The sequence below is a fragment of the Diadema antillarum genome, unplaced genomic scaffold (assembly GCF_040938485.1).
Source record: "Diadema antillarum isolate AM-2024a unplaced genomic scaffold, OU_Dant_1.0 scf00000065, whole genome shotgun sequence".
NCBI lineage: Eukaryota > Metazoa > Echinodermata > Echinoidea > Diadematoida > Diadematidae > Diadema > Diadema antillarum.
The window spans coordinates 1803211-1817816 of record NW_027270954.1 but is presented as its reverse complement, the minus strand read 5'-3'; the positions used below and the strand labels follow the sequence as shown (position 1 = coordinate 1817816).

Sequence of the window (14606 nt, the reverse complement as noted above, 5' to 3'; positions counted from 1 at the left end):
GTAATGCAAGACGGCAGTCAAAAATTGCACATTTTTGGATGCAAGTTAACAGAGAAGGTATCTTTTTTTTTAGAGCATTAATACAAAAATGGAAAGTGGTCGAAGGAAGCAGCATTTTCGTACATACAGTTTTCTATGACCTAATTCACAGAGGTACTGTTCAGGAATCAAAAATGGAATCTGCAAATCTCTCTTGCTGAGTGCGATGTGAAGATTCCATGCATTTACCCAACATGTAATCATTTTCTGTTTTTCTCTATTTACATCTCTAATGCAGTACTTTTTAACGATTCAATTAGCCAGATAGTGTTAGTGTAACAGTCTTTGAAAACTAGAATATCATCCAGACCGTAAAACAAATAAACGGAACGCATACAACATGTAGCAGAAAATATCCAGTAGTAGTTTTTTTATGTCTTACGCTGCAGGTTCTTATATCCACCGTATATTCATCTGCTTTAGAATTCTCCACATTTGTCATACTTGCTACCTAAAGTCTATTTTAGCGCATTTAGCAGCTCGGAAATATGTTTGTATCTCCCTTCATAAGCACGTGATAGGTAACGAAGAAAAAAAAAATAAGGTTTAACAGGAAATCTTTCTATATCCGAGCAACAATGACGCAACAGTAAATATCTGATGTTTCTCGTGAGTATATAATCGTTCAGAAATTGTAACGAATTTTCCTAATGGCTGCATGTTTTTCAAATCCTAAATCATCACAAGGCGCTGAGTCTTAAATCAAGATAAACCCACAGATGAATTTTACAGGTGGGAGAATCTAAATCATTCATTCTTAACATTTTTATCACAAGCTGAGGTTTCCAGTGAAAGAAGTGTGAATATTTTGTTTGATCCGGGGTGTTTCACATAGAATTTAAGTCGATTTTAACTTTAAAGATCAACATAAAATTATTGTAGATTGTGTGTAGCTTCAATAATATGTAAGAATAGAACTTTGGAGACTTTTTCATACAGGCATTAATTAACAAAACAAAGAAAGGGTCAAAGACTTTTTTCTGTAATATTGATAACAATTTGAAGTGGATTCTTAAAACAGATAAACCTGATCAACTTAAAATTATGGTAGACTGTGTGAAGTTTCAATAATTATGTAAGAATGGAACTTTGGAGATTTTTTCATAGAGGCATTAATTAACAAAATAAAGAAAGGGTCAAAGACTTTTTCTGTAATGTTGATAACAATTTGAAGTGGATTTTTTTAAACATTAGATAAACCTGAAAAGAGGCACCAACGGCATACCGTATTTTAAAGTCGATCTTAACTTTTAAGTTCGATTGTTTGAGACAAAATAGATAGAGCGCATCATTAGATTGAGCAGGGGCCACGATGTGCATGTTAACTGATGAAACCTTTCGCATTTCACTATGATATGTTTACAGAAACGAAATGTGTCAATTGTCTTCGTAATGTACTAATCGTTCCAAAATCCTTAGTGGAGCAAATTGAACATTTTCCCTATCTAGAAAATGCATACGTTAGAAGTTACACTGTACTTCATTTTTTTTTCAAGAAAATGTTCGAAATATTCCGAGGCGATTCACAAAAATTCACAGCCCAGTCCAGTTATTCAAACTGGAACATAAGATCCGAGTCAGCCATCCTCTTCGCATAGAGTTGGTCAAATCGTCGATTCTGATCTTCGCTGAAATAATTTTTCCAGTCGCCAATAGAACCTGGGCGGACGAACAGAACACATCACCAGCCAAACTGTTACTAAACCTATCCAGCAAAATATGTGTATGTATGATTATATTAATAAATAAATAAATAAAAAAAAAAATATATATATATATATATATATATATAATAATACATACAGTGCGTATTGAAAAAAGTAATCAAACTCTTAAGGGCTATTATTTTTTTTTACAAACGTCATGCATGACTGAGCACATGAACTTTAAAACACAACAATGAAAAAATTTCCAACTTTACGTGTTATTGTGAAGGAATAATGCATGTCTCATTTGTGGATGAGTTCTGTCAATGAATGTGGTCGAATCATCAATCCAGTCTATACGACTGCAGGTTCAGGTTTCTCCTAACATTTTATGGTTCAAACCCTTCAAAATGACCACATTATCGGTAGCTTGGTCCTTTCCTTAAAAGCTAAACCATTATCCATATTTCTCTCGTCATATTCAAGACATGGTTTGTCGCTGTGAGCTATCTGTGTTGAATATGGTCATATAGAAAAATGGACTGTGTGGGTTGATCTCTGTTGGAGGGACAAGATTCCGTACTGGTGGTTACATTAAAGGTTATCAAAGGTTATGAAGCATAAAATGTTAGCAGAAACCCTGAACACAAACCCTAAACACAAACATTAATGGTAAATGCTTACCCTTTCTCATGAAGGAAGCGTTGCTCTTCTGCTTGCCTTTGAAGACATCGTTGCTTTTTCTGAGTACGGTGTCAGGATTCGATTGTTGGCTTTCCTTCATCGCACTGAAGGTAGAGGCTTCAACAATTCCATCAATGACGTCATCGGAGAGGGACTCTCCCATAAACTGGGCCACCTGTTCCACCACTCTACGATGGTCCTAGAATGCGTAGAATCAGAATTAGAATATGGTAATTTTGTTATACTCTGATGCAAACAGACGTTTTTGATAGTTTGGTGTAGTAATCCGCAGCATACATCAAAAGAGAATGTACAAGTTTATACGAGCTTGAATATGAATCTGACTACTTGGACTATGAAAAAAAAGATTAATCTCTGATGTTAGAGAAATATGTTTTAGTTTCAGTGATATCTATCATATGACTTAATCAGTTGCATCAATAGTGTGTATATAGTAAGGTTGTGGAAACAAACCTTGGGATATTCCGTCTCGAGTTGTTATTTCCACTACACACTGACATGCTTTATTGTTAACTTGCTGCTAGAATGAAAAAAACAAACAAACAAATAAATAAAAAAGGCTTCTCGCCTTATTATCATTATTATTGCTATTATCATTATTATTATTTGATATTATCATAAGTAGTAGTAGTAGTATTTTCATCATTATTACTATCATTATTATTATTATTTGTTATTATCATAAGTAGTAGTAGTAGTATTTTCATCATCATCATCATTATTATTACTGCTAATGCTTTTTCGCCTTAGAGAGAAAGAGAACAAAGATATCGTACCCTCTTCATGTCTTCGTACTTTACGAAGAGCACGTTTGGATGATTTCGTCTCGCCCACCAAGGAAGGACGTTCTCAAACCACGACCCGAAAGGTGCTGCAACAGTTCACAATCGATAATGCACGTTAGAACCAATATTTGAACCTTTAAGTGACAGACTGCAAACGTTTCTGATATTTGACCGAAAAAACAACAACTAGTGATCTTGTTTCTTTATATACACTCAGCAAAAAAAGAAAGTAAACACTTTTTCAAGGTCATATTTTTCATAGAAGATTTTTATGAAAATCACTGTATTATACACCATATCAAAGGTAATTCGATTGGCTATTACGCTAATATGTCAATTAAGGAGAAACCTTTACGCATGAGTGAGCACATTTGTTTTTGTCCTCCAGGGCACAAAATTAAAAATTGCAAAAATTGACAAGTTCTCTTTCATTTGCAAAAGCCCTTCATGATAACATTGACAACAAAAGACCAGTTTAACACAATAAGAGACATGGATGAAATAGGAAAAATAAGTTTTTGTTCTCTTTATCCCTTTATAAGCTCTAAGAAAAACAAAGCGTGAAACTAAAGGGGAAAAATAAGAATTTTCTGTCAAGTCCAACTTCAAATGACATGGGGAATAATAACCATAAAGATGATTAAATGAGCAGAATTTCTTTATTTATTTCTTTTAAACTAGTGATATAAAATCCATGTGACAATTTTAAGAACCAGCTATCATTTACTACTTCCTAGTTTGAAAAAAAAGTTCAAATTTCTACCATTTTGTTAATTATTACTTCTTCTTGTATTTCAGTTGAATTTAGATTCGACATAAGATGCTTTATTTTCCTACATTAATTTTAGCCTTCATTGGTCTTTTGGGCTTTAAAGAAATCATAGAGATCAAAGGTTTATATTTGCAACTTAATTCATGTTTATTTTTGTGTGAAATTTGTTGTTTGTTCTTATTGCTCTATGGAAGATCACATACGCATGAATAACAACTTGTTCAGTTTTGCAATTTTTACTTTTGTGCCCTGGAAGAGGAAATCAATGGTGTTCACTCATGCGTAAAGTTTCCCTCTTTATCGACCTACCAGGTTGATAGTCAATTAAATTACCTTCAATTTGGTATAGGATGCCTTTAGCTTTCAGCCAAATATTCTGTGAGAAATCTAAACTTGAAAAAGTGTTTACTTTCTTTTTTTGCTGAGTGTACATAAACAAGTGCAAAAGAATAGGATTTTGTTTTGTAGCACAAACTTGTGTGCCTACTGATTCTAACCTCTACCAGCCATGTATTCTTCAATGAAGATATCCCAAGATTCATATGTTGGCAGACGCCATAACAACAGACAGAAATGGAAAAGAGAAACTGCGGTGTCCTTGGGGTTTCGCGCCACGTAGATGACTTTCACTTTGGGATCGTCCGTTCTGATTTCTGCTGGGAGCCAGTCGCTCCGGCCATGACTCTTTAGTATTCGAGGGGACGGCATTCTTTTGGCAAAGCCTGATATCATAGGAGCTTCGTTCAGCTGAAAAGAAAACATTGTACCACAATGGTAAGTATTCAAAATTTGAACAAAATGAATGACATAAACACAAACTAAACATTCACAGCGGCATGAATATACTAACACATATTGCGTGAACTCCCGTTATAACCGAACAAATAATCAGTAAAAAATACAGAGAGTAGATAACGCTTTCGTTGTACCCGGAGTTTCGTTTACCAAAACCGTGGTTATTATAACATGAGTGCACTGCATACTTATATTCAGGCTATTTCAAGGTTAGATTGTTTGTTTATTTTTTGAATAGGTAATCTACCAGTATTTTGTACACCTGCTTTATTCAGTTTCGTTGTTAATTTCATGACTTGGCCAAGTCAATATCAATACCTGTTCATGTCGGTAAGGAAGTTAACATGAGAGTTGTTTGTCGTTTGTTTGTTCGTTTGTTTTCATGTACTCACGTCAGAGTAGTTTACGACGTCAAGCATGTCTAGGAAGGGAACCATGGTCATCATGTGCCTCTCTCCAAGCTTCGACATGTCGCCTCCACACCGAACGAGCAGTAGTATCTGTTGTAACCAATGGGTACCTAGTGGGAAAACGGCGAATTGATGGCTCGTCAAATATGATGGCTCTACTTCTTTTTATATATATATATATATTTCGATTATAAACTTTGAAAATAGATATACGTGTGTGTGTGTCATGTGTAATGTTTACTCACTGGTAAACATACTGTATAGTGCATTTAATAGAGAATGAAGAGGAACATACGAACATACTGCCGAAAGAAATTTCAATATCACAACAAGTAAATATAGGCATCTGGTTACATGTCGATTAAAAAAATGTCATGCCAAAGAGAGTGTCTCACCTGCCTTTGGGTAGCTGATGACAAAGGTATCATCCGGACGGACCTCAAAATTTTCCAAAGCTCTCATGCACTCCACTGACATGTGATTCGGCATGACCACCCCACGGTACTCGTAACAGGTGTCTAAGACAGAGGGTGGTACCTCGAAGGATATGATGTTGGAAAGTTTGTCGACTGACTCCTCTGAGTAAAGAATGCATGCAGATGACCTTTGACTTGAAAGTTATTGCAAAATTGATATTGTAATTTACATATATATATATATATATATATATATATATAATATATAATATATATATTATATATATATTATATATATATATATAATATATAATATATATATATTATACATATATAATATATATATATTCTACATATTTGTATAAGCCTATGCAGAGATAGATACATGCTTCAGAATAAGTTCGCGTTTTCAAAAACCTATACATTACATCGATGATAATATAGAAACTTTCTCAACACGGATCGAACGCTGCTTGCTAGAGAACTATGGCTATTGAACACACATATAAACATGTTAAAATATAGGTCGTTATCCAGATACGGTTAATATAGAATGTCGCTGTATTTACCTGCAGAACAAACGGACGCCATTTTGAACCATGTCAGGTCGTCTGTTGTTGAAATGCACTTGGCCCTGCATACCTTTCGCCATGCTTCGGTTCACTTCACTCTTACCAGGAATGTACGGCAGTATTATGTCGAGAACTATTATCCAGTGAAGAATAGACGGTATGGTTTTTTTTTTCTTTTTTTTTCTCACTTGCCAATTGTGTTTCAATGCCCCAGGATAAAAAGCCTTGAAAAGCCGGGATACTAGTGTAGACTTTGTTGCTACTCCTGGAGGACTGCCATTATTGTTTGCGCGCTTTTTTTTTCTGTTCTCCATTCAAATGTTTGATATATGACTCGTCTTTGAACAAGTTTCTCACACAACTCCCTCAACATGAAATTATGTACGCTTCTCTTTCTACCTATTCTCTGTCGCCTTCTCTTTCTCTCTTTCTCTCTTTTAATGGGAATAAAAGAAGCATACGATTCTTTGTTATCTCGGAACTTCAAGTACTTGATTCTTTGTATGCACGGAAAACATACAATAGATACAGTAGCGGTGAGTTGGCTCAGTCGGTAGCGCGTCTGCCTCATGATCACGCGGCCCGGGTTCGAACCCGAGTCTGGACGGAGCAATGTTGTGTGTAAGCATACCGTCCCCTCAAACAAGAGGCAAAAACACTCTGTCCCTCTGATAGAACATAAAATGGAGGTCCCGTGTATGAGAGAGTCACAACTCATGCACGTAAAAGATCCCGCTTCATTCATCCATCGCAAAGAGCAGGGTGTTTAACCCGGTGAAGTGGTCCCACCTCTCATCCAACTGGACCCCATGGAAGACTAGCTTAACGTAGCTGCATATGTGCTATCCATCCATCTTCTTAGATGGAAATGAACAAACAAACAAACAAACCAACGGCGTAAATCCCTACTGAGGAGTGGGGGGGGGGGGATGATCGGCGATAGCCACCATCACCACGATTACAAGCCCATATAACGGGGGGGGGGGGGGGGGAGAAGCTTGCGCCCCCCTCCCACACACACACTTTACAGGGATCAATTAATGTCCCACTCTTTTCCATGCAAAGTGGGAGGGAAGTGGCAGCAATGTGTATATGAAGACTTTTTGTTCTTATTTTTATTTGTTTGGTTGTTTTTTTTTTTTTTGCTTGTCAGCCGACTTTCGGCGGAAAAACAGACCTTAAAAGTATGAAGACTTTTTTGTTGTTGTTTCTCTTGTCTTTTGATGTTCTTTCTTCTTGACTGACAGGCGATTTAGACCCCCTCCCCCCTTTCAAAAACGTAGCGTAACCCTGAATAATGCCCAAATATGCCCAAATATATATATGCCCTGAAATATGCCCCCCCCCAAAAATGCCCATTTTTTTGTATTTAGTATATATTTTCCTGTAGCTATGAATAGTATTCTTCAATTTTCTTTAAGCAATCATCCCAGGGGTATCGTTCCGTTTTAATGATGGGGTGTAGGGGAGGGACTTTGAGTTTGAATATCTGTGCGAGGGAGCGGAGCGGCCTAGCAAGGGGAGGGTGTGGGAGGGGGATACCCCCTGCCACACAAGGAAACTTTGGCATTTTCAGACCTGAAATTCAGCGATCTGGTGTACACTTTTGGTGAAATTTGGGATTTTTTTTCCTATAAAAAAGTAAGAAAACAAATATTCATAGATAATTGAATGACTACATCGTGGTATTCAGCTCTTGCTCCGCTTGTGCGACATCACTGTGAAAGCCTACTAAATAGTGGGGCCTATCACCGGCGTAGCCAGGATTTGATCTTAGGGGGAGCGGTTAGATGCGAGGGAGCGATGCGAGCGAGGGGGGGGGGGTGTTTGTTTGATTTATTTTTCTTCCAACACAATTTCATACTTTAATTTGTCAATGTCAACGGGTGTGTTTCCAGAACAAATGAAAGTAGCTAAAGTTATTCCTATATATAAGAATGGAGATAAGTTAGATATAAGTAATTATAGGCCTATTTCTTTATTATCTTGTTTGTCCAAGATTTTAGAGAAAATTATATATAAAAGAACGTTGAATTTTTTGAATATGTATGGTGTTTTTACGAATTCGCAGTTTGGGTTCCGAGAAAAGCATAGCACCTGTCACGCCTTGTTAAATTTTGTTGATAAAGTAGCACATACTTTAGATAATCACTCTCATATGATTGGTATCTTCCTGGACTTCTCCAAGGCCTTCGACACTATAAATCATGATATTTTACTATACAAGTTGTCTCATTATGGTATACGTGGGAAGGCCTTGGAGTGGTTCAGGAGTTATTTAACTGATCGCAAACAATATGTTTTTTTGAATAATCATAACTCTGATATGAGAGAATTTAAGTGTGGCGTCCCACAAGGTAGTTTGTTGGGCCCGCTGTTGTTTATTGTTTACATTAATGATTTTTGTGTTTCTTCCGATGTTTTATCTTTCATACTTTTTGCCGACGATTCAAATGTATTTTATTCGCATGAAGACCCAAACACCCTTGTGCAGACAGTTAATTCTGAGTTAAAAAAAGTATGTGAGTGGATACGAGCAAATAAGCTGTCTTTAAATATCCAAAAAAACTAAATATATGCTTTTCAGTAATACTTTAGATAATTTGAATATGGATATTTGTTTTGGTGATGCTGTTTTAGAAAGTGTTTCCCATATCAAGTTTCTCGGAATCACAGTCGATAATAAACTCTCCTGGAAATTTCATATCGAAAATGTCTGTAAGAAAATTTCACGTAACATAGGTGTTATTAATAGATTAAAATTTTCTATTCCTCAACATTCGCTGTTTACATTGTATTCATCCTTGATATTACCCTATTCAAATTATGGAATTTTAGTATGGGGAAACACTCATCAAATATTATTGGATAGGGTTTTACTGCTACAAAAGAAGGCTCTTCGCATTATTTGTAACACCGTTCCATATTCTCATACAGATCCTTTGTTTTTTCATAATAAGATTCTGAAAATTAAAGATTTGTTTTTGTTTCAACTCGGGCAATTTATGTATACTTATAATAATAACGGTCTTCCGTCTATTTTTAACTCCATGTTCATGCGCAACCGGACATATCATGGATATCCAGCCAGACAGTCAAATGAATTTCATTTACCTTTATTAAGAACCGTGCTTGCTCAACAGACTTTCATTTATGTAGGTCCAAGATTCTGGAACTCCCTTCCCATGGACATAAAAAATGCACCATCATTGTTTTCTTTTAAAAAGAGATTGAAGAGTTTTCTTTTGAAGTCTTATAATGCAACCGAATAAACATAATTCTGCAATGTATCTTCTTTCATCATAGGCAGCGTTCTCTTGAGGCATCGACCATTTTTTACCGCGTTTAGTATTTTTGTATTCCCCACGTGCCCTCACGGTTACAGTCTGTTCCGCTGGAAAGCAGCTCAACACTGTTTCACTCTCGAAAACGCGTGGCTATTTGTCTCTGTGGGCTTCGCCCCGTGGTGTATGCATCAAAATAAGTTAGGTTTTCTCTCTCTCTTTCTCACTCTCTTCCTCTTCTCCCCATTTTCTGTTCCCTATTTTCACACTTTTGCTTTCTTTTTCTTCTTTCTTTCTTTCTTTTTTTCCCCGACTCTCCCAGTTTCCCGCACTCTTTGTAGTTGTAAGTTTTTCACCCCCTATACTTCCCCTCTTTCCCCCTTTTCCCTCAGAGGTACCCACATGTTACAAGCATAGCCTTTTGAGTGGGTACCTCCACTTTTTTTCACAGAGTGTATAAATGTTTCTTTTTGTACTACACATAAAGACATGAACATGTTGTTATCCCTATCTGACTATGTATATTATCAAAGACTCGCATGCCAAATGTATCATATTGGTTTTTTTTTGTACATTCTGTTGGAAAAAGAGTGAAAATAAAGTTTGAAGTTTGAAGTTGACTATACATAAATCAAAATTATTTTCAGTAATATCACATGGAATATCAGTAAGCAGATTACAAGTACATAATTCAAAGAAGGAAAATCGATGTGTAAATTAATTTCATTAACAAATTATAAATCGTATTACCAATCTTCCAAATAATTATCTGAGAAATTATGAGGAAGAAGGACTGCCACTATAAGCAAAAGCTTGAGCACGTGGCAGCCCAGGGACCTGTCTACATAATACACAAAAAATTATATTGTTTGCGGAAGAGGGTGTTGGAGGGGGTGTCCCCTTCCCACAGTGAGAACTTTTTGCATATTGATGTTGTAAATGGTGCAATTTGATGCATCTTTTTGCGTGTTTTATCGACTTGAAACAGTCCAACATGTTTAAGGTAACAGTACATTTTATGTAGATTATCATTGAACAATTTTGCTTATAAAATGGCATCATTTAGAGAAACTTCTTGTATTAATTCTTACACTGAAGATCATGAACGCGATCATGAATTTTGACATTGTACAGTCCCAAAACGGCCGTTTGTAGCTATACCTTTTCGCTTAGGACATTAAGGGGGCGCACCGGGCGCAACTGCTGGCAATTACTAGCAGCAACATCAGGAGAATGACATAACGATTAAATGCGAGCGAGCGAGCCTGAAAATTTTGACATTTTACAGTCCCCAAGCTGCCATTTGTAGCTATATTTTTTTCGCTTTGAAAATTAAGGCTGTGGGGGGGGGGGGGGGGGGGGGTTCGCACCGGGCGCAACTGCTGGCAATTACCCGGCAACATCAGGAGAATGGCATGACTATTGAATGCGAGCGAGAGAAGCGAACGAGCTTGAAAATTTTGATATTGTACAGTCCAAAAACGGCCGCTTGTAGCTATATTTTTTCGCTTTGAAAACAAAGGGGGGGGGGGGGGGAGGGGCGCACCGGGCCCAACTGCTGGCAATTACCCGGCAGCAACATCAGGAGAATGGCATAGCGATTAAATGCGAGCGAACGAAGCAAGCGAGCTTGAAAATTTTGATATTGTACAGTCCAAAAACGGCCGCTTGTAGCTATATTTTTTCGCTTTGAAAATTAAGGGGGGGGCGCAACTGCTGACAATTACCCGGCAGCAACGTCAGGAGAATGGCAGGACGATTAAATGCGAGCGAGCTTAGCAAGCGAGCTTGAAAATTTTGAGATTGTACAGTCCCAAAACTGCCGTTTGTAGCTGTACTCTTTTCGCTTAGGAAATTAAGGGTGGTGGGGGCGCACCGGGCGCAACTGCTGGCAATTGCTTACAGCAACATCAGGAGAATGACATAACGATTAAATGCGAGCGAGCGAAGCGAGCGAGCTTGAAAATTTTGATATTTTACAGTCCAAAAACTGCCGTTTGTAGCTCTACTTTTTTCGCTTAGGAAATTAAGGGGGATAGGGGCGCACCGGGCGCAACTGCTGGCAATTACTGGCAGCAACAAATATCTTGTAAACACATTAATGATGTAATCTGGGGAATTTTCAATCCCAGAAGTGTATACTATTTTTTTAGGGGGGGGGGGGAACCCTCCGTTAATTGAAAATATCTAGATATTTTCTCCCACCCAAGGAACATTTGCATTTCCTTAAACTAAGGTAACAGACCTGGTGCACACTTTAGATGAGACATTTTGAAATCTGTCGATCTAAAGTGTATTAAGTAGAAATGACTGTACGGGGAGGGTATGGGAGGGGTTAGGCCTATCCCACTCTTACGCTAGGGAGATTTTGTATTTTCAGAATTGAAATTGAGCCGTCTTTGGGTGAAATATTTAGACAGTTTTCTATCAAAAAAGTAAGAACAATTCCACATCTCGAGAGTTACGAGGAGGAGCAAAATGATATGTTTGTTCCCAATACTTTTATGGGGAACCATCCCCCTCTCCTCCATCGACGCCTCTGCATATGAGGGAGCTTTTAAAGTGAAAGATCCGCTGCACACTCTTTGATGAATACAAGGAAATAAAACGTCAATCTCAAAAGTGTACAAAGTCTATCGAAAGGGACCCAGTAGCGGATCTTTTGCATATTCATGATTGCAATTTAGCGATCCGGTGCATTTGGCGGTACTTGTCCAATTTTCCACAAAGAAAGTTCGAGAGTTGTCCTCATCTCGGGAATTGCTTGGAGGACAAATGATTTGTCTGCCCCCCAACATTTCCGTAGGGGCGGGGTAAATGCCCCTTTGCCCCCCCCCCCCCCCCCCCGAGATAGATTCGACGCCCCTGATCATCCCTGCGTGAGTGCCCATAGATGTATCAGAGTCATCATCGTTTCAGGAATGATGCAGGAAATGGAGGGGGGGGGGGGTTAAATTATGGCGGTATAGTTTTTTTTGTTATTGTTTGTTAGTTTGTTTTCGTACATAATTTGCAGATGGTCCCGAGTTGCTCGCTTCATAGCATGTTTACATGTAAGCCTATGCTATTTGACGTTGTCAACGTCTGGACCATACCTTATGTCGATATCACTTTCTTCGCGAGCGAGCGCTTGAGAAAATTATGTATACATTATCCTACAAGAATACTGTTCAGCTCTGTAACCTGTCTGAAGGCGGGCGTACGAACGTCATACAATATGACAAAAAATGATACAATCACATTTCTGCTTCCTCCATTTTTTTCTCAAATTTCAGGGGGGGGGGGATGATTGTACAGGCCATCCCCCCTCCTCCATTTCAGGGGGGGCCCCCATCCCCCCCCCCCCCCGGATTTACGCCCATGGTTCAAACAGCCTGAAATCCCTGGAAAAGAGAGGACTTTTATAGTGATTCAATTTATAACGTGTGCATTTTTACACATGCACTAGCCATTTCAACGTATACAATGTCAGTTCCCGCAGTGTTTGAATGCTCTCCGAGAATTCTGTCCCATGAAACTGTCGCATAATACTTAAAAAAAAAGATGCACCGCTCATCAACAAAGCGGCAAACATCACTGACGTATGTTAGAGTAATACACTTTTTTTCCCATTTTTTTAAAGCCTTTATCCGTTGCAGGTGAGCTGTTTTCGTATAAGGTCACTCACAATCGAGAAGAAGGCATAGTTTTGATTCATTGCTAGCAGCTCACTTGCTTGACCGGCAAAGATAGTTTGGATACCGACTCTTGGTAAGGGAAATTCTGCCACCTTCATTCTTTATTTTCAACTATTAGCATAAGGGTTAATCTGTGGTTGATTTCTACCCTAAGGATAAGTGTCATTTATCACAATACACATGCAGGAGAAATGTAGGACACTACTGAATGGGGTTATCATATTTATATATTCTCCATTTGCAACAAAATTCTGCGTGTGTCATGAATGCACTAATTTTTTACTGAAAACTAGAACTGCTATTATTTTGCATCAAACTTAAAGATTTTTGGTTTGGTTTGGGTTTATTTCTGCCTTTTTTCCAAATCACAAATAACAAAAGAGTACATAAGAACTTAACATTGCACAACGTATAACTCAGCATACTGTCTTAAACATTAATTCAAAGTACATACATGCACTGTGAGCATGACAGCATTCAATGTATGAGCCGTATAGCATAATGTCACTCTCATAAAAAATGTTTAGAAGGGAATCATGGAATTAACAATTGTAAATCATGTAAATGATAACTGATTATTCATTCAGAATATTTCATGTCGTTACAATAAACGAACTTCAGAAAAAAAATAATAAAGAGGAGATTGAATAAATTTATTTTAAAATTAAGCATTCTTATCTGTTAGAAAATGGAAAATCAGGAGACCGCGATCATAACCAGCAGCTTGACATGGATCGAGGCCTCGGGGTAATTTGTATAAAGGTATACGATAAGATGGTTGAAATTGGCATTGAACTACTCAGAGGAATGAAATCGTTGAATGCTCAGGTTCCTGCTAAAACGTTACACCAGCGAATTTCATACGAACATCTAGAAATAAAGATACTTTCGGAAATATAGGCATAGTGATTGAATGATAGGGCCCTTATATATGCATGATTCAATCTCTGATATTTCTTGTGAGTTTATGGTAATTTAGCAAAACAGCAAAAGTATCGCAAGTTCAAGAATTTTTGCAGACTATTATCTGATCTGAGAACATTGCGTACTTGGCGCGGGGATGATGTCACACTGTTTTAAAAAAAAAAATCCTGCCAAGTACACTCTGTTTACAAAATGCGACTTTGCAGCCCCTCCCCACCCCCCCCAAAAAAAAGACTTTAATGCTAAAAACTGCCCCCCCCCCCTCCCCGCATCACTCCCCATCCAAGACCAGGATCTACTATAAAAAAACCTTGAAAATCCACTCACTAAACGTATTCAGTCAGAATGTTTCCAGTTTTTGTTTTCTTTTAAAATATGGAAATCTGGGGTCCCTATATCAAGTTTATAATTGTCACCGTTGTGATTACGCAATGAGTTTGATGACAAATTTAAAAGTGTTTTCATCAAAAAGTAGAAATTGTGTTGTAGTAACAAATTTACAAACTCATAGCACTGTATTAGCTTACCTCTTCTGGTTGTAGAAAGAAGATTATCAAAGTTAACTTAAATTTGGGGGACTT

The 14606-nt window shown here is 37.6% G+C and overlaps 1 protein-coding gene across 1 annotated transcript; it reads right to left on the bottom strand.

Moving 5' to 3' along the window:
* Positions 1–1588: 1588 nt before the first annotated feature.
* Positions 1589–6220, bottom strand: LOC139716432 (sulfotransferase 1A3-like). The gene is made up of 7 exons (XM_071627978.1): positions 6211–6220; positions 5548–5730; positions 5135–5262; positions 4445–4694; positions 3167–3261; positions 2370–2568; positions 1589–1698 (listed from the first exon to the last, which is right to left on the bottom strand). Exons 1-7 carry the CDS (start codon positions 6218–6220, stop codon positions 1589–1591), a joined length of 975 nt encoding a protein of 324 aa, XP_071484079.1.
* Between the last annotated feature and the right edge of the window lie 8386 nt (positions 6221–14606).

Bases quoted from the DNA above. Each gene is read 5' to 3' on its own strand.
- LOC139716432 (XM_071627978.1), bottom strand. The intron at 5,263-5,547 runs GTGAGACACTCT...TTTTCCCACTAG, and splicing joins CATCAGCTACCCAAAGGCAG to GTACCCATTGGTTACAACAG. The intron at 2,569-3,166 runs GTACGATATCTT...TACGCATTCTAG, and splicing joins AGTACGAAGACATGAAGAGG to GACCATCGTAGAGTGGTGGA.